At 35.9% G+C, this 20,358-nt stretch overlaps 1 protein-coding gene across 3 annotated transcripts in view; it reads right to left on the reverse strand.

The window, feature by feature from the left end:
- Positions 1 to 9,404: 9,404 nt before the first annotated feature.
- LOC106788588 (S phase cyclin A-associated protein in the endoplasmic reticulum) overlaps positions 9,405 to 20,358 on the reverse strand; it is a 32,201-nt gene continuing 21,247 nt past the window's right edge. For 2 of the 3 annotated variants that reach the window (XM_014751993.1, XM_014751991.1), the window contains 4 exons: positions 15,746 to 16,232; positions 14,030 to 14,230; positions 10,868 to 11,041; positions 9,405 to 10,637 (listed from right to left, as the gene is read on the reverse strand). In XM_014751993.1, coding sequence (XP_014607479.1) covers positions 10,557 to 10,637; positions 10,868 to 11,041; positions 14,030 to 14,230; positions 15,746 to 16,232 — 943 coding nt within the window. In that variant the 3' untranslated portion in view covers positions 9,405 to 10,556. Of the gene's footprint in view, positions 10,638 to 10,867; positions 11,042 to 13,096; positions 13,506 to 14,029; positions 14,231 to 15,745; positions 16,233 to 20,358 lie in introns of those variants that run through there. The other variant, XM_014751992.1, reaches the window with a different exon arrangement.

Genomic DNA, 20,358 nt, shown 5'->3' on the forward strand with positions numbered 1-20,358 from the left:
TTGATCCTCCGTGTTTAATGCACCACGTCGGCTAGTAGACACCATAAGGGGCGCGAGAGACTATGAAATAAAATAACACGTACTCATGAATGGATAGCTACATCTGCGAACGAAAAACCTTCTTATCGACCATTGATTGATTCCAGAGAGGTTAGTATTTTAATATACAAAATTTCTTCCCAATTAATTCGACAATCATTAAGAATATATTTAATATCGTTGTTGCGTAACGACAGGACTTCCTTTTGTAATTCTACTAAAAAAAATGTTAAAAAAAAAATAGAAAAAAAAAGAAAAGAAAGGAAAGAGGAAACATCACGTCCTGAGCAACGACGACGACGATTCTCTCTCTCTCTCTCTCTCTCTTTCTCTTTCTCGTCTGTTCAACGATATCCGGTGAAAAGTTTCAGCATCGAACGTAACTCGATGTAGCGGTTCGGTTGACCGCGCTGTGAACAAGCGCGAGAGGAATTCGCCGGCTCACCGGAAGCTTTTATTGTTTTACAAGTTTACGGCGACCGTCTGGGGATCATGGGACGAGTCGACTCGACCCCACAACTCTAACCCACGACTCGTACCCATGATCCGATTGCTTTCAACGTGAACGCTTTTTCCGTAAAATCTTTTCGCATGCTTCTCGTCCACCCTTCTTTCCTTCCTTCCTTCCTTTCCTTCCTTCCTTTCCTTCCTTCCTTTCCTTCCTTCCTTCCTTCCTTTTGCTCACTTCAATTTCATTCGCTTCAACGTGATTTATTATCATTTACTATGATTTTACTTATGGAAAAAAACAACAAACGTGTTAATTAATCTGCGATACATTGATGAACCATAATCATTAGATTCAATCAAACTAATTTTAGATTAAATGTTTTCGATTCAAGAAAATATATATTGTTTTTCTTTAGTGATTTATAACGACTATGATTGGTCATGCGAATATTAGTTTCCGAACATTTCGAATTAGTAAAGGACGATTGAGAATCAACGGGACCTTCTCCCGAACGAAAAATCTCCACGAACGATTTACCCGTCGCAGACGACTAATTTTCTCTACTAAATAACTAGCCGAAGGGGGTAGGTTTTGTTATCCGCGAGATCAAAGGCGGTAAAAGCCCCAGTGATCATACCCAGTGATCTTTGCCGCAAAACTGACTCAAACGTGCCTTCCATAATGTCCCCTCTCTAACGAAATTTAAAAATTAAATGCACCATAAACACCAATTTCATTTTATAATTAATAATAATTAAACGCATTCTCTCTCTCGTTGATCCAATTAGTCCCGATAAACGATTGAAAATATATTTCCCAGACGAAAACACGACAATACTTTTTCGTTCAATCAAAGCTAATCACTTTCCTCGATTCTGAAAACTCCCAAAAAAAAAAAGAGAGAAGAAAAAGACGAAAGAAAGGAAGACAGTGAATAGCAGAGTAAAAAAAAGAAATGTGGAGAAGTAAAGGGACAGAAGGGAGAGGGCGTGTTCGATTCTATGAACGCTTGACCTATTGTCTCTGGGGTTTAATTTTTGCCCCCCTGCAAGGAAGCAAATTCCCTGTAGTACCCCCACTACTTTTCTTCTTTCTCTCTTGGACTTTTTCTCAGTCTTTCTCTTGGTGGTTCCTCCCACGTCATTGGAAGTCGACCTGCCAGGGTATTCAGACGTCGCTAGCGACAATACCAAAGTCTCCTTGTGGGACGAGGCAATGCACAATGCGACAGCAATCAGCAGCCGCGCCCTTGTCAGCAGGGATCTCTGTCTTTCTCTTTTCGTGCGTATATATATTTGCCTCTCACTCTTTCTTTATATTTCCCTCCCTATTTTTATTATTATTTTTTTTTATCCTCCTTTTTTTTTATTTTCCTGCCCGTTATTCAGACTCGTAGAAACACACGTAGCTCAATGGGATACGCAGGGGGGTGGTTGGTTTTACGTGCAAGGATGATCTTCTTCTTCTTCTTCTATCTCCATCCATCTCTCTCTCTCTCTCTCTCTCTCTCTCTCTCTCTCTCTCTCTCTCTCTCTGCGCTTATATTTTTCTCGTTACTCGTTGTTAGGACTTACCCTTCGCAGACAAAATTCACCACGATAAGAAACAACGAAGTCGGAGACTTCGCCGAAATCGATTGTGCACGGGGATAAGTGATTGCGAGAGGATGAACACGAAATACACTGAATTTCCGTTCTTTTTACTTGTACAAGGAATAAAAGAATAATATGGTGGGGAAACGGTGGACTTGCGTTCTCTCAATTGAAAAACTGTAATATCAAAAAAACATGTCTAAGAAAATTTGTTTGAATGAATTTTAGTTTTAAAGGAAGACGACGACGATAAAAGATCGTGAAGTTTGTAGACGCGAAGCGAATTTATTTGAAATATTATCGAGAAAAAGTAGTATGTGTGTGGGATCGAAGATACTGTGACACGGAAGAGATGTTTGCTCGAATTGGATGGATGGACGAATGGACAAACGGATGCTTTGCTTACGCTGGGATACGACGTACTGCGTAAACAACGATCAAGTTTCCTCTTTTTCTCTCTTCTCTCTCTCTCTCTCTCTCTCTCTATATATATATATATATATATATATATATATCTCGAAGGAGTAGGGAAGGAAAATGTTTCTGTAAAAGGAAAGGGTGAGTTGCCCCTTTGCAGTTAGGAATCCGATCCGATTTCGCGTGAATCGAGCTCGAAAGAAGAAAGTGGATATGTTCATTCTTCTTTTTACAATCTTTATCTTTCTTAGAGATTTGACTAACTAAATTTCTATTAATTATTTGTTTAGACTCTTTACAATGTTCACCCTCCGAGATCCGCTGATATTTTAAACGCCTTATCCTTATTATACTGATTTTTGTTGAAATAGCTATAGAAAATTTGCATTATTTATCATTGATCGATGAAAACTTAATTGTGAAATAATATTACAACGCATTACACACGATTTGACTGGAAAACATAGGAAGGAAAAAAAAAAAAGAATATGTTGAGCGAAAAACAGTTGGTAGTAAATTTGAAATACGTAGTTGAATATAGAAGGGTAGGAAAAGAAAAAAGAGGGTTGGAGAGGAACGATTTTGTTACCTGACGTTGGCTGACTGTCGTGACGATGATAACGCTAGTGTTGCCTTGCCGGTAGTGGTGGTGGTGGTGGTGGTGGTAGTGGTGGTGGACCATTCCGGGTCGGGTGTCGATCGATGTTCATCCACGTAAAAGGGTGGGTGGTTCAAGGGAGCGGATGGTTAAAGGATGGTGCCGGCGGTCGGGGGTTGTAATAAGCGTAATGGATATAGCACCCCTCGCACGCATGCCCTCCTGGCCCTCTACTATTCGCGGTGTGTTCACGCGGCAAAGGGTTGCTGCTCTTCGCGTATAATCGTGAGAGCACCAACGTTTCTACCCTCCAACCTCCACCCACTGACCCCTCTCACCTTCTCTTCTTCGTCCTACGTTGTTTCCTTTTCCCTTTCGAACGAACGAACGAACGAACTCAAGGACTCGAAAACTACTTCTCTTTAACGATAGAACGTAATTGTGGTTCTCCGTGAACATAAGGGCCAATTCCTTATTCCTTGCTATACCTTTTCTTTTTTTTCCCAAGCTACTATGATTAGACTAAGTTGAAAAACTTAGTTTCTGTGGAAACATTTGAATCCATTTCGTTTTTTTTCTTGGCCTAATAATTTTTTATGCCCATTTCCTTAGCAAACTTTCTAATTATGGTAATGCAAATTCAACATAATATGTTTTAAGTCAATTCTAATTTATATCTATTAATTATATTTAAATATAAAATCCTTCCTAGAGAAAATCAATAAACTTTCTAATAAAAATAACAATAATCGTGTCGTCATAATCATCATCATCATCATCATCATCATCATTATAATACGTCAAAGAGAAAGAGATAAAAAAGAGAGACTGATCATAGTAAAAAAAAAAATTGAGCGATCATATTTACTTATTGCGAATATAAAATCGTTACGACTAATGCAACCAATCGAGCACCCAAAAGGTCAAACGATCTCTCTACACGTGAAATTTCTCTCACTTGACGAAAGGAATACTTTTTCATTATGCGAATCAATCGTTAGTTCGACGCAACGGAAATTTAAATGCATTCGCTGATATATGCAATACGCACTCATCTCACGTTGAGTTGCGTGCCACGGAGGAAAGACGCGTCGTCGAACGTAGGTGTGTACGATGCAATGGTGTTATGGAGACGAGAATAAAAAAACAACATAGAAAGGAAAAATAAGGGGGGTGGGGTAGAAATAAAAAAAGAAGAAATATATATGAAAAGGAAAAAAAGAAAAACAAGCGTAAAAAAGAGTAAAAAGCAGGCACGCGTGATATATTATGCAGTCCCGCTAAGTGGAGCCCCTGAGAGACGTTGTTGCAAGCCAAGAGAAAGAGAGAGAGAGAGAGAGAGAGAGAGAGAGAGAGAGGGAAAGAGATGGAAGAAAAAGAAGGAGGAGAATGGGAAGTTACTTGGACGAGCAGCTGTATTAAGTGCGCCTATAGATTACGGGACCCATGGAAAAAGCTTGGAGGCGCTTCGAAGGCGCTTGGTCGCGCTAAAACGCTTTGGAAAAAAAATTACCCTCCGAACTCCATACGTCATCCACGATGCGCGATCCACTCCAAATTCAATGTGTAGATGATATGTACATTTAAACATATCTGTGTATATACGTGTGTATTATACATACGTATGCAAGCTTCTCTTCCTCCTTCTCATAGACTTCTCGTTCCGTTACTTTCCATTTGTTCTTCTTCTACTTCTGGTAATATATCGGTTTCTGTGTTGATTCTCTTTAAGGGTTGATTTTTAGCTTCTTTTCTGTTTTCACTTTCGTAGGAGTTCTTCTGATAGGATTGTATTATAAATTTAATTATTCCTGATCGAAGTGTTTCTTTTTGTCAATTTTGTCAGAGCATAATAAAGAAAGAAAGAAAGAAATATCGAGGGTGACCAAAAGGAGTGTTTCCTTTTCAGTCTTTTAGACGAGTTAAACAAAAAAAACAAAAATCAACGGTAGACTCTTTTTCTCTTTGTTTTGTTTGTTTTTTTGGGAATGATTTTCAAAGAGCATCGGAATGAGAGAAAGAAAAGAAAAAGAAGGAAGGAAGGAAGAAAGGAAGGAAGAAAGGAAGGAAGGAAAGAAAGAGATAGAGATATCGAGGAGTGTCCAAAGAAAGCCTGACAGAGACTTTGAGATAGATCTTCGAAGAGAGGTAGCTACATGGTAGATGATTAAAGGCCTTCCAAAGTCCACGCGTACGTCGTTTTGTTTTGCCATTAAGCCTGACGAATCGGAGCACACTGACAGCCAAAGATAAGACGAAATGGCAAGAAAGAAAGAAAGAAAGAAGAAAAAGATTGGCAGCCGAATAGCCACTGAACCAACAAGGCAACTAAAAAAAGAAAAAACCTTTTGGGAATCGTTAATAATCGACTCATCGATCGATCGATCGATCGTGGGCGGCTTTTGTACGTGTTGATTTTTCACAATTTCTTATTTCGAGGTTCTCCTTTATTTTGCGAATCAATTCGAATGAGGATGAGCTCGTTTTTTCCTTGATTCTATTTCGTACAATCATTAGAACGATAGCTGTAAAAAATTCAAAAAATATATGGAAAATCGTCTCCTGTGCAAAGGGTTAAAAAAGAAACCAAGTGTAGGAACCTTAAAAAAAATATTTTATCGAGGCACGAAACACCGCATCGAATTCGCAAAAAAACTTGCCTCTCATTTTGACAACTTCGATTTCTTTTCTTCCCAATCGTTTTAACTTTTTCTTTCTTTGTCGTCCCTTCTTTTTTTCTTCTCGACCACTCGAAAATGACTTTCGAAAAGTTAAAAAATGAAATAAAATGAAGTGAATGGAAAAGGAAATACGCACCTAAAAGTATCGAATATTTTGGTGATGTGAAGATAAATAAATTTTACTGATTTGCCTTCAATGCTGTTTTCTTCATTTTTTTTTATTATTGTTATTATTATTATTATTATTATTATTATCATTATTTAATTATTTTGTTCGCATCCGATCGTATTCGAAGATCCGATGAATGTGTGAGATTCTTTAGTTTTTCCTTCCTCTACTTCTTTTACTGTTTTTTTTTCTTCTTAATTATTATTATAAGAAATATTTTTCTGGTGTCTCGTGTAAAACATAGTTGTTTGTTTTTTCTTTTACAGTTATTTGGATCTTTCAAAGTGTTTTAATATTCGGATTATGAGAAAAATATCATTCTGGAGAGTAATCGAATCGAATTTACGTTTCATCAAATTAATGAAAAGAACAGAAGAACAAACAAAAATTGACGATTAAAGTATAATACTTATTGTTGGAAATAATATTTGACTCATTTCCGAACGAACTTTTATCCCGCAAACATACATTTCGTCGATTTTTGTTTCAAGAATAATCGGATTAATGTACCCTTTTTATCGAGCAACTTATGCGAACGTAGGAAATCTTGGAAATATTGTGCGATCGCTCTAATCCTGATTCTTGAATCAAAATTCATTTTTTATATAAAGTTTAGCGTCGAAAGACGTTTCGGAATAGAATTAATAACCTAAATGATTATTATTAACTCTTATAATATTTATGTATCGCTATTTAAATTTTCCTAGTTTTCTTATTCTGAATTATTACGTGGCTACATCTTACAAGATGCAGGATTATTTCTATTTTTTTTATTTATTTATTTATTTATTTATATGCAAAAAAAGGCAGATGGAATTATCACGATCTCGAAAGCAACGGACGTAAGATAACGACGATCGATTTAAACGGTCTAACTTTTGCAATTTCTATTTATTATTTGAGTATGCAATAATATTGAGAGTAAACATTCAATTATTTTTTCTATCTTTTAATTCTGATCATTTTAAATGTAAATGTATACTAGTATAATTATATAATACTGATCATAATTCGTACGTAAGAGATATGCCAAATTTTACGATAATACACCAGAAAGTTACACACAACCCAATAAATATACTATTTACTTATTTGATTAATAAAAAAAAAAAACAAAAAAAGGAAAAATTTAGATTGAAAAGTGGAATAAATACTCTCACATTGATTCGACTGTAGAAGATGCCCGTTACCTTTAACACGACACGATACGAACGAGATTACACACAGATTACTCTTTTTTAATTAGCTATATCATAGAAAAATACCATTCTCGTTAATCGCGAATCGTGCACAAACTATACATACTCAATATTATAATTATAATATAATAAGATTTAATAATAATATTATAATATTATATATTTTGTCAGGAGACCAAAAGTCGATCGTCCTTTTCTTTTTATATCAAATCGCTATAAGCTTTACAAAATTGATCATATGAGTTTTTTACGTATAATTATACGCTATGTGTAGTTATGTTAATCGTATGTGTATACGTTTATATTTAATTAGATTAAATATATATAAATATATATGTACGTATGTATATATGTATGTATTACGTTGTCCAATAAATTCATGCAATTTTTGCCGTTCTATTGTTTTAGAAAAAAAATCGCATAAACTTTCTGAATAATCTAATATATATATATATATATCAGAATGTTGTGTCAAAGCAGGCATTTATGTTTTAGATGAATTTAAGTATATGTTTGTGTATTAATACATTTAATAATAATCGCCGATACATACATACATATATTTAATATAATACTAGCGTACATTATTGCATTGGCAGGACATTGCACTGGTGCGTTTGTTACTGCCCACGAAAACTAGTACCAGATTTCATCTCTACACTTAGTTACACATATATATATATATATATATATATATATGTGTAACTAAGTGTAGAGATGAAATCTGGTACTAGTTTTCGTGGGCAGTAACAAACGCACCAGTGCAATGTCCTGCCAATGCAATAATGTACGCTAGTATTATATTAAATATATGTATGTATGTATCGGCGATTATTATTAAATGTATTAATACACAAACATATACTTAAATTCATCTAAAACATAAATGCCTGCTTTGACACAACATTCTGATATATATATATATATATTAGATTATTCAGAAAGTTTATGCGATTTTTTTTCTAAAACAATAGAACGGCAAAAATTGCATGAATTTATTGGACAACGTAATACATACATATATACATACGTACATATATATTTATATATATTTAATCTAATTAAATATAAACGTATACACATACGATTAACATAACTACACATAGCGTATAATTATACGTAAAAAACTCATATGATCAATTTTGTAAAGCTTATAGCGATTTGATATAAAAAGAAAAGGACGATCGACTTTTGGTCTCCTGACAAAATATATAATATTATAATATTATTATTAAATCTTATTATATTATAATTATAATATTGAGTATGTATAGTTTGTGCACGATTCGCGATTAACGAGAATGGTATTTTTCTATGATATAGCTAATTAAAAAAGAGTAATCTGTGTGTAATCTCGTTCGTATCGTGTCGTGTTAAAGGTAACGGGCATCTTCTACAGTCGAATCAATGTGAGAGTATTTATTCCACTTTTCAATCTAAATTTTTCCTTTTTTTGTTTTTTTTTTTNGTAATAAGTACTATATATTATATATATATTATATATATAAATAAGTACTCGCATCCATCGGATTAAGTATTTATTTCAATCAAATCTTTACTATCCGTATAATTCGCTAATAAACAATAACTTAGCACGAATAAAACAAATATTGCACTTTACTTAAAAAAGAAAAAAAAAGAAAGAAAGAAAATACAAATAATCACATTTTTTCGAGTTTTATCGTTTTAGAAATATGACGAACCTTAAACATGATTGCAACGACTGATTAGATTCACCCATAAAAAAAAAAAATCGCATTTTCTGCTTGAGAATTGATTATTAGAAAATCTGTACTTTTATTATGTTTCCACTATATCAAAAATAAAAATATTTAGCAACAAAAACCGCATAAAAAAGCAATACAAAAATATCTGCTGTTTGTTCATTTGCACGATGAACAAATTACTTACATAAACGAATCTTCAATCTCCGAGGGAAGGGACTTTTATCTCACTCTGTATACATATAAATAATAAAACAGAAAAAGAAAGAAAAATAAATTACCTATAATAAAGAAATATAATAATAATAATATAAAGAATAAAAATATTTTTGTTCACACAGATCAGCCAACGTTGCTGGTACAGTTTACGTGGTTAACACTCGCACGCAAAAAGAGTGTTATCTAATAGTCTAAGTTTCTAACAGAGTCTCTCTAATATATATCGTTAGATTAATATTAGAAATCAATTTTATAGAAGGCTCATTTATTATTATTACTATTATTATTATTATTACTATTATTATTATTATTACTATTATTATTATTATTATTATTATTATTATTATTATTATTTTATTTTAATTTTTTGTTTAGAAGACACGTTCTTCACTCATCTCGCGAGCTTTATTATTCTACCACGAAAAAGCGGATTATATAAGGAAATATATATAAATATATATATGTACCAATGCGTTTTATATATATATATATATACTCGTATATATATCTGTGTATTTCTATGTGCTGTTAATACGACGTCTAAATGATGTACGATCATCATCAGCTGTGAAAAAGGACTAGATTCAAAAATGTACGAGCTCGATTCCAACGATTAATCAAATCAAATAAAATCATTTTTTTAACTTATGACAGATATTCAAAATATAACCATTGTTTTCTTCTTCTTCTTCTTCATTTTGAAACTGTTCGAATCGAACCCGTTAAATTTTGTATCCTCGTACAAATTGTTTCTAATTAATATTTCCTACCATTTCTAATCGCTAGTAACCGTCAAAGTATTTTTTTTCTCCTCTCCTTTCCTCTTTCCTCCGATTTTCTCCGCGGATTATTTGTAATTTTTCTCGAGTTACATAGGCAGCATCGTAGCCATCGAAGCATTTACGTTAATTCATTTTAATAGTGTGCGAAGGACGAAGACGTTAAAAAAAAAAGAAGAAAAAATATGAACAAAATCGTCTGTAAACACGCGTGGCACCGGAGTTTCTCTTTCAACGGATATAAATAACTCGTTAATCATATTAGAAGACTATTAAATTGACGACCTGAATGTGGAGTATGACCCGTTGATAAACGTAAAGAAAAGTTATAATAATAATAATAATAAATAAATTTATTAATTAATTAATTAATTAATTGAAACAATTGTTCGTCTCGAGGAACCAGCCTTAAGACTTGCTGAAATTCGCGAAACGATTATGTGAATGCACGCGTAACGTAATGTATGTATCGTATAATTGTTATATTATTATATTTTTTGTTTCTTTTTTTTTTTTTAATACTCTCACGTGCGAGAGAAAGAGAGAGAAAGAAAGAGAGACTCGCAATACTATAGACGAAAAATGAACGAACGAAATTACGCTTAATATGGTAACGAACGATTATTTTTCTATGTGTTTCTATGCTCTAACGAATAGAAAAGCAAACTAATCAAAACCCTTTTCGATATCAAGGACTAGAAGGATCCTTCAGTAAACGTACCAGAGGATTCAGTTTACCTTCCTCGGAGTTTCTGTACTCTTCCAGAAGCTGCGAAACGAAATAACAGTGTTTGATTATTTACGTGAGATTTCGTAATTTTCAAAATTAGGGGGATAAAATCGTATTTTTACTATGATTAAAAATGAAATTTACATTTAGAATTTAAAAATAAAAAAAAAAAAAAAAAGCTAAATAAACGCAACCCATAAAATGTGAGGAGACACGTGTATGCATGAAAAAAAAACTGAATAAATATATATATATATATAATCGCTTACCTGATAAGATAATTCGCAAGATAAAATTGCCTTAGCCTCCGGATTGCAATGCGTAGCTGCCAGTAATGCGGCTAATGTGTATGGCGTTAACCTTGGATCGCCATAAAATGGGAAGGGTAATGTACAAAATTGTTGAAGAACGCTTGGTCCAGCTCCGGCTGATTGGAGGATCAACTGCAACGATTATAAAGAAAAGCAAAAAAAAATGCAAATCAAATAAAACGTGTACTCGAGTAAGATTTAACATATCGACATATTATAAATCGTATCTTTTCGTTGGATGTCGCAAATAAATTCGTTGGAGAAACTTGCAAATGACCCGTATCATAATAACGAAAAGAGAAAAAAAGAAAAAAAAATACGAAATCGATCCACTAGATAATAATTAATATGATGTAACGAATACATAAATAATCGTGGGAAATAAGGAACGTCTAAGGAGTTTACCAACCAGGTGTCACGGAAGCTAAAAAAGAAAAGAAAAGAACTATACTAACTAAACGCTAAGACATCTGCGAGGAGGAGTTCTTGACTGTCCTAAGAACGAAAACAAATTACTTGGAAAATGCACCTGCACGGAATTCTTATATAGGAAGTACCCACATCGCTTGTTTACATTTCTTCGAGTACGTTAAAAGTACAAAGCCCTTCTTCTTCTTTTTCTTCTAAACGGTTCGATAGATTTTCTCTCGGTGCATTTATTTCCAATCAATTAATTGAGAAATATTTGAAATATATGTATATTTTGTGTGAAAAATTACAGGATGCATAGAATTGAAATAAAAAAAATGTATGGGTCGGTAATAATAAAAGGAAAAAAGAAAGGAGAGAGGAGACGGAGACGGCTTTCTTCGGTGGCGTCACCCGTTACATTTGCCGTGAAATGCAGTGCACGGTGTTGAACATGGGTGCCGGAGAGAGAAAGAGGAAGAAGCTGTTAGACACAACACACTCAGCGGACCTCCCATCAATATAGGAGCGAATGCCGTTAAGATATATTTACTACGTTCCATTCCATACGTCAGGAGCGTGCGCTCTTGCACGCGTATAACACAAACACGCAGAGCAACACCACCAGATATAGATAGATAAATACATAGAAAAGAGGCGTGTGCATCGATCCAACATTCATGAACGTTCCCGCATCGGGATGTAACGTTGAGTGCATCGCCGACGTTGCACATTCGTCTTTCGCCGAGTCTTTCGGCTCTTTTTAAGACGTCGCTACCACCCCTCTTCAACTTCTACATCCCCCCATCCCTATCTTTTTTCTTCTTTTATTCTTTTTCTCTCCCTCGGCAAACTAACGGCCCTACCAATCGAGAAAACTCCTCCAAGTGGTAGTGTACGCGAGAAACGAAACACTTTTAAGCTCCTACGAACATCTGCGAGAAACTCTTCTAACCGCTTCTTCATCTTCATCTTCATCATCATCTTCCCTTTTTCTTCTTCTTCTACTTCTACTTCTTCCTTTTCTTCTTTTTGCTTTGTTCAGGCGCGCGTGCCAACTCGGAAAAGTCCCTTTCTTTATCGGGTGAAAGTATTTGGTGTTTCTAACGGAACGCCGAACTCGATTTTCTTCCTATTCGACCAAATTTCCCATAGGTAGATACATTTTTTTTTCCAAATAATTTATTTATCAATTTGTACGAACAACACAAAATAAAGAGTTGTATGTTATTTGACTTTTGCAAACGAAGATAAATTCAATCGACTAAGTTAAACAGTTTGTTATATGGATTAGTTCGATATAAACGTAAAGAAAAGTACAAACAAGACTGTTTGGAATGAAGTCATTCTAAGTGGTTTATGTAATTCAGACAACGCATCCTTCAGTATCTTTTTACACGAATGCCACTACGACTTACTCTTTCTCTCTTTTTTCTCTTTTCTTTATTCCGTACGAAACGAAAATAAACCGGGGGTTGGTAATTTACGTAAGGTAATGTTTTTCTCTTTCTCGTAAAATAAATTCGATAGAAAAGCAATGTGGCAATTTCGTCTCGAACAAAAAAATTTGTCAGATTTTCTTTTCTATTTATTTCTCCCCCTCAAGCGATTTTCATCGAAACGAATCGAGAGAAAATCTTTGTACCGTGTCGAGAAAAAAAGCTAACTCCCAGAACAATAAAACCAAAAATAATTCACAGTGTTTTTTAATCAACGCGTATAAAAATATATATAAATGTACGGTTATTAAATAAATTCGAATAAATATATTATATCGATTGTAAAATTATTCGCAGCATCACGTATCCCGACCTGACATCGACAAATTTTCATCCCGATTGCTATCTAAAACCTTTTCCTCTAGTCTCTCAGAGAATTTGTTGACGGAATTTTTGTGGGTAACGGTTGAAAGAAGATCTAGAGGGTGCAACAAGGTATGACAATATTGTAGAAAAATGTTGGTCTTTTGGGAGGAGAGGAAATTCCCATAGACTGGCGCCGTTTAGGTACGGCGTCATAACGTACCTTTTCTTTTTTTCTGCGTGACTATCGTGAGGGACATTTTTCGAGATATCGGGACCTCGAAGACCTTCCCCCTCTTTTCCCTTTTCTCTTTTTTTCTTTCTATGCTCGGAAGGAACCGCGTGGCATTCGAGCTATGTTCCGAGGATATCGAAGGAATGGCCACCTAAGATTAGAAGTAGTACCAAGCATCTCGGCAACTTCCAAACACCAAAGTGCATTCGTTCTACTCTTCTAATCTCTCCCTTCCCCCCCCTCTCTCTCTTACTCTCTCTCTCTCTCTCTCTCTCTCTCTCTCTCTCAACCTGCCCAAGGATGGTATATGTTTCTCGTGCATCTTCCTTTTTCAAGGAACCTGAAAATTCTACCTACCGTGAGCCTGATTGTTCGCTTTCATGGCCCTTTTTTATTTATCTTTTTCTCCCTCCTCTTTGCATCGACACATTTTTCTTCTTCTCTTGCCCCTATCTAAAGCAAGTTACCTATACGCCACGGTCGAATACTCTCCAACACGTGTTTCTTAGTAATTAACCCTTCGAATACAAACGTCTTACGAAACGAAATACTTGTATTCGATCGCATTTACCAAAATATTCTCTCTTACTTATATCCAAATGTATTTGTGTTTAACGGTTTTTCTTTTTTTTTTTTTTTTTATTTATATCAAATGATTCCGATCCAAATTATTACCTGATTTTCCGAATTGTTAACAGCAAAATATCCAAGAACCGTGAACAATTCCGATAGGATGTAAGTACCGCTGGTGTTCAGGTTGTTACTAGTAGTACTAGAACTTGATTTTTCCGTAAGCGGATCTCGTGATAGACGGGTTATCACTTGACTCGTTATCAATCGCCACTGCAAACTCGTTCCTTCCGATCCTAGAAGATTCTAAATAAAAGGAAAATTAACAATTGTAGAAAACGTTTCAACGATATTCTTAAAAAGGACGACAACAACAACAACAATAAAAAAAGCCAATATTTCATCGCTTGCAAATATTCGATATGGGGAAAGGAAACGAATGTTAGTAACATACTTGAACAATATCCCATAGAAAAAAAAAAAACAAGAAATATTTGATCCGATCGCATGGATCGTTTGATTAAAATTGTCGACACAGATAAAGAAGAAAAGCAAATGTTTGTAATATACCTTGATACAATATTTCGACAAAAAGTAGAAAAAGAAAAAATATATAATAATTAATCGCGGAAAAGAAAATATTGGTAGGAGAGAGCAATCCTAATCACGGAACGACGAAGTAGAGCAAAGAGAATGGATAATAAACGTTGGTTTTTCGGCAAATGCACTAGGACGGGAGAGATCCAACAGAGAAAGGGCCCACACTCTCAGGGATAATCGACGAGGTATCCCGTGGGAGAAAACGGTGCGCCGTGCAAGGTTGCCAGCACGCGGTCCTATCCTACGGGACCATCGGATGGATAGCCCCTGATGCTTTTTATGGTTGATGGAGGGAGAGGGAGGTAGGGCGCGAGGTGCCGTTTCGATTCAATTGGTGGTCTCATCGTAGCGAACTTCACGGGAGGGCTTTCTTCCTTGACAGCTGAACCCCACGATACACGATATCTCCATCGAGAGTCCGACATATACCAACTACAGCTCTATAAATATGTGTGTAACGCGTGCATCTAATGACAAAACTCCTTTGTGAACCGAGAGAAGAACAACAGCCGTCAGGAGACCTTGCCAGAAAGACTCTGATTTTCCTTTTACGATAGATGCTTTTATTTTTCCGATCAAACAACACAACAATAATAGTTAGGTAACGTTGATATAAAAACAAATATTTTATAATAATGAAAATTCTCGCGAAATAGGATTGAAACAAAATGAAAAATGATACAACATTGAGAATTCTTTCGCTATGAGTTAACGTCTCGAATGAATTGAAAGGTAATAAAGAAAGAAAGAGATGGGTAGGAAAGAAAATAGAAACGATAGAGAGATAAGGTTGCCTCAGGCTAGGCGAAGGAAAGGGTTCGCTAAAAGACCTTTGTCCTCTCTCGATCGATCGAACGACAGCTTTCTCTCGGCACCTAATTACTTGAGTGGACGTGGACGAGGCGCCTAAAAGAATACGTTCTACTCTATTCCGAGCTTGAACAAGTTAGTCACCCATTTTCCTTTCTATTTTATCTGACTTCTCTTCTTTTAGGTAGTCCCCTAAGTATATTCACCTAACTCTCTTCGAAGATAACGCGTTAATATCTTTTTCTTTTTTTTTTTCTTTTTTTTCTAAATGGAATAATCATTCGCTTTAACGATACCTTCTTTTTTTGTTGTTGTGGTTAAATAGTAATAAACAAAGAATATTATATAGAATTTATTATTTGAATTTGATTTCAAGTTACTTCTATATATTGAAAATGATACGTAACTCACCTGGAACCTTTGAAGATCGAGTTCAGCGAAAGCCTTGAGTAATCCAAGTCCACGAACGATCAACATTCTCGTAGCAATCGAAGGCATCGTTTGATTCGGCGTAGGCGAGGATCCTTTTTGATTAACCGTGTTCAATGCAACTGCTGCATAAAGAGCACCGATCGCGCCAGCTGCCTCGGAGGTAAACAAACTCGAAATCAGATGAGTCTCCGTACTCGTCGTTTGTTCGTTATTTTCGTTACTATTATTATTATTACTACTATTATTATTATTATTATTATTGCCGCTGCTGCTACCACCACTATGAACGATAGGATTGTCGGGAGTGGTCGTCGTACGTTTCAAATGATAACAAATACGCGATAAAAGATCGAAGGAGGCTAACAGCAATGGTGATTCGTGTTCTTGGTCCAAAAAAAAATCCGCCTCGATGAGGGCGCGAGCGTGAAGCGCAACTTTATCGATAAGACCACCTGCTACCAAATATCTGTAACAAAAATAAATATCATTTTTTATTATAGTAGACGTTGTCAACGTGCTTAAGAGAACCTGACTTGCTATTCTACGATTGGGCCCACAAAGTACACAATGTGGTGGTGGTGGTGGTAGCAGTAAAGTGTGCATATGGGTAGGAAAGAAGGAAAAAAACAGTGTATTGCTTACAGAACAGCATGTGTGACGGTGTAACACGAGAGGATTATAACATCAGCGAACTACAAAGAGCAAGGGGGGGGGAGAGATGACCGTATCTGTAGATATACGCGAGAGAAAGAAAAAGATAACCATATTTCTGTCTACGTGTAAGAGAAAGAGGGGGTTGAACATTGTCAGCACGCGATGCTCATTCTATCGGGTTGTTTTATGTTTTCTTTTTTTTTTTCTTTCTTTTTTCTTCTTTTCGTAGGCAACCCCATATCCCCACCATTTTGCACTCGTGTGCCCCTACAAAGTAGAGTGTGCCTCGTTGTCGAGGGGTGTGTGGCTGTCAGTGCGTATTATCGCCATCCCTAATGCTTCTATGCACAGATACTAACCAAACTTTAACACATACGTATATGTAGATGCCAATGGCTATTGGAATATACAATACGACACAAGTGCATCGTAGTTGGTTGTGTGTGCTGCTGCCGCCGTAGGCCCAACTGTCGCGTCTAATCATAACTAGCTGGAAGCTAATCCTATGCGAAAATGTCTAAGCGTGGGTGTACGCGTTGCTATGGGGATCTGTACAACGCGACAAACTCTCATACTTTTTTCTATGTTGAAAGTCCTGTCACGTGGCACGAGCCAAGAGGATCCAACGATCATTTTGATAGGGCTATTATTTACGGACGTTTTCGCGTTTGTCGTCGTCTGCCCGATGATTTAACATTATTTCACCTAACGTTACATTTCAAATCGCGACCAATATAGTTTTGTCGCAAATAATATAAATTAGTTAAGAAAAAAAAAAGAAATAATATTCGATAGGATTGGGCGTCAATCGTGTTTATCGTCGTAGGAAAAAGTAACGACTCGTGTTATCGTCGCATAATTCGTCGATAAATTTGAAGGGCGAGATAAGTCCTTCCTAAGCTCTCGGCCACACGTCTGACAAAGAGAAACGAACGAAACGAAAGAAGAGAAGAAAAAGATGACGGAAGGGAAAAGGGAAATACGTACAATGAGCGAACGAGTGTTGATCGCATAGGGATCAAAGTAAATTCGCTAATAAAATGCGTTGGGATGCGCCGCCTTACCATGTGGATTAGGATTTACTTGAAATTATACTTATATGCTTGGACTGTTCCTATATTTGCCAATGCGAGACTTACAAGATTACATTTGGAGATCCCCTAACCCATAATAACACGAATAATATAGAAAAGGAAACTACGTATCGGCATTGTTGGTCATTTGCTAAAATACTGTCAACGTATCTTGATCATAATCGATTAGTTTCAACTAACATTTTTCTATATCGTTCTTTATGTTTCTATTTTTTTTTCTGTTTTCCTTTTTTTACATTTATTTTTCATACACTTCTACACCATTTTTTGGTGGTTGATGGTATTGAATAATTGCTCGCTCTCATATAAAATAAATGTATTTAACACTTTGCTCGTGTATAGTATAGAAAACACACGTGATGTACAAAAACGCAGGCACCTTTGAGAAATAATAAAAAGAAAAGCAAAGCCACTCGATGCAAGACAACTTAATTAAAACTATCATTGCCGATCTAAATAATGCAAGAACGCATTTATTTGAATATCGTACGCGTGACTCCTACAATTTTCAAGATTTCTATCTGAATAACGTCGAATATATAGAAAATTGATGAAACTTTGTACTATCGAGAGTACAAAAAAAGATCATTTTTATCCGAGCTCCCTTTTAACGTTTTAAAGAAAAATCGAGAGAGAGAGAGAGAGAAAGAGAGAAAGAGAGAGAAACGAAAAGTATAACCAAACAAGTATATTTTTGGTTACTTGTATTTTTATTTGGTATCAAACTAAACGACACGTTCCGTACGAGATGATATCGATCCTATTCGAAAGTAAGTTAGTTGGAAAAAGAAAGAAAATAAGACAACGTAAGAAGCTAATTTAGTCGAGGACTTAACAGTAAATTAAATTCGCTAGTCGGTAAGCGAGGATCTTTTGGGCGAAGGAGCGCGAAGCAATTCGGAAAGACCAGGAAGATCCGATCTAGCGATCTTTACGCACGTCCGAACAGGGGCTGAGAGCTTTGAACAGGGTGGGTGCATCATCATCGCCCTGAGATTGCAATCTATCATTGAATGTTTGCGGGGGGTGTTCCCGGCAAATACATTGAATTTATTTATTACCCCGTCCGTTTCCCCGCTTCTCCCCCTTTCTCTCTCTCTCTCTCTCTCTCTCTCTCTCTGGTTTATAGCCGTCATACTCGGTGGTTCCAACCTAGCAAGCAATCGCTACCACCCCAGCAGCTCTGTGCCATTAGCTAACCATATGATTATTTCATAGCTAGCCTGCAAGGGTGCATATCTTTATGTTAGTTCGGCCAGGAGGGGGCGTTTCTCTTCTCCTTCTCTTCCTCTTTTCTTTCTCCATTGCTCCTACTACTACTACTACTACTCCTGCTGAGTAGATTATACGATTTGCTGTTAGCTTACCGACATACGTGAATGCACTTGGATGGCTGGAAAAGACTGCCAAGGTGGCCAATCGTATTCCACTAACAAGATTTTTTACTACTCCTTGCCTTATTCTGCATTCTTGTTTTTCTTTTCTTTGCTTTTTCTTTTTTTTTCTCTCCTAAAAACTAAACATTATTTTTCGTCCGACAAAAGATAGTAAAAGACGACTATATCTATCTTGCGAAAAGTATATATCAATCGAGAGATGAGTATCTCTTTTCATTTCTTCCCTTTGCGAAATTTGCCCAACGCGATGTTTGCCCAACGAAATTACGAAATGCGTGAAAGTGACAACCGTATGACGGTCGAGAGAAAGTTAAGGAAGAAAAATTGTAGAGAAAGAGATGCGGTTCGCTTAACAGGATTTTCCGAGCCAACGTTCTCCCTTGGAATTTGTGATAGGGAAGGAAGATAAATAAATCAAAAAAAAAAAAAAAAAAAAAAAAAAAAAAAAAAAAAAAAAAAAAAAAAAAAAAAAAATAACAAGAAATAATAAAAAACCAATGAAACTTTTTACGATAAACGTCGAAACGTTTAACGTAAAATGACTCCCGATATTTTCGCAAATCGTTGATAAAAAACCACAAAAATCACGTGCGCGCGCGTAGGTACGCGTTCGGTTCTTTCGACGAATTTCCCTCAACTCCGATGATAATCGGGGAAAACCGGGGGATGAAAAGCTTTGCAGCAGGATTTTATTCGGCAAACATTCGCCAACAAAGTAGAATATGATAAATAAGAGATGATGCGCGTTGTTGAAAACGAACACACATTCGGAAGCCATTTAAACATTACGCGGGATTATCCGACGGGAATAAATGATGTCGTGAAAGCATCCTATGAATTTTACAAATATATATTAATACCTATATACACGCCTATCCGGAAAAAAAAACAAACACACACAATGTAAAAATAAAAAAAAATACAATAAACAAAAGAGAAAGAAAGAAAATAAACCGACAGAGAGAAAATTGACTCGTAAATACTTAATGCGACTTATGCATCCGCGGTATTTACGAAAATAGGTGGGGGGGGAATAGTGTGGTTTATATAATAAAATAAAATAAAAGAAAAGAAAAAAAAGAAAGAAATAAAGCGACGAAGCGCGAGTAATGAAAAGAGAGAGAAGAATTCGGTTAAACGCGAAAAATAGGAGAAGCAAGTAAAATTTCTACAACAAACGACACGGGAAATTTGCAATCGGCCGATCGATTATTCTCGCACACAGCAACGACGTATTCGTACCGGCGTACCGTACCCGGTGTACCGTACCCGGCATCGTTCTTCCACGAGTGACAGCGACGGCACACTTGTTACAATATTTACAGAGTCGTCCCTAGATCTCCACCCCTGAAACCGAATCCCCAGCTGCCATTGACAAGTGTCTCCTGTTCCTAAATTTTACCATTCCCCTCCTCCTCCTCCTCCTCCTCCTCCTCCTCCTCCTCCT

This window comes from Polistes canadensis, unplaced genomic scaffold (assembly GCF_001313835.1).
Source record: "Polistes canadensis isolate GaletaPanama2010 unplaced genomic scaffold, ASM131383v1 scaffold_144, whole genome shotgun sequence".
Taxonomy (NCBI): domain Eukaryota; kingdom Metazoa; phylum Arthropoda; class Insecta; order Hymenoptera; family Vespidae; genus Polistes; species Polistes canadensis.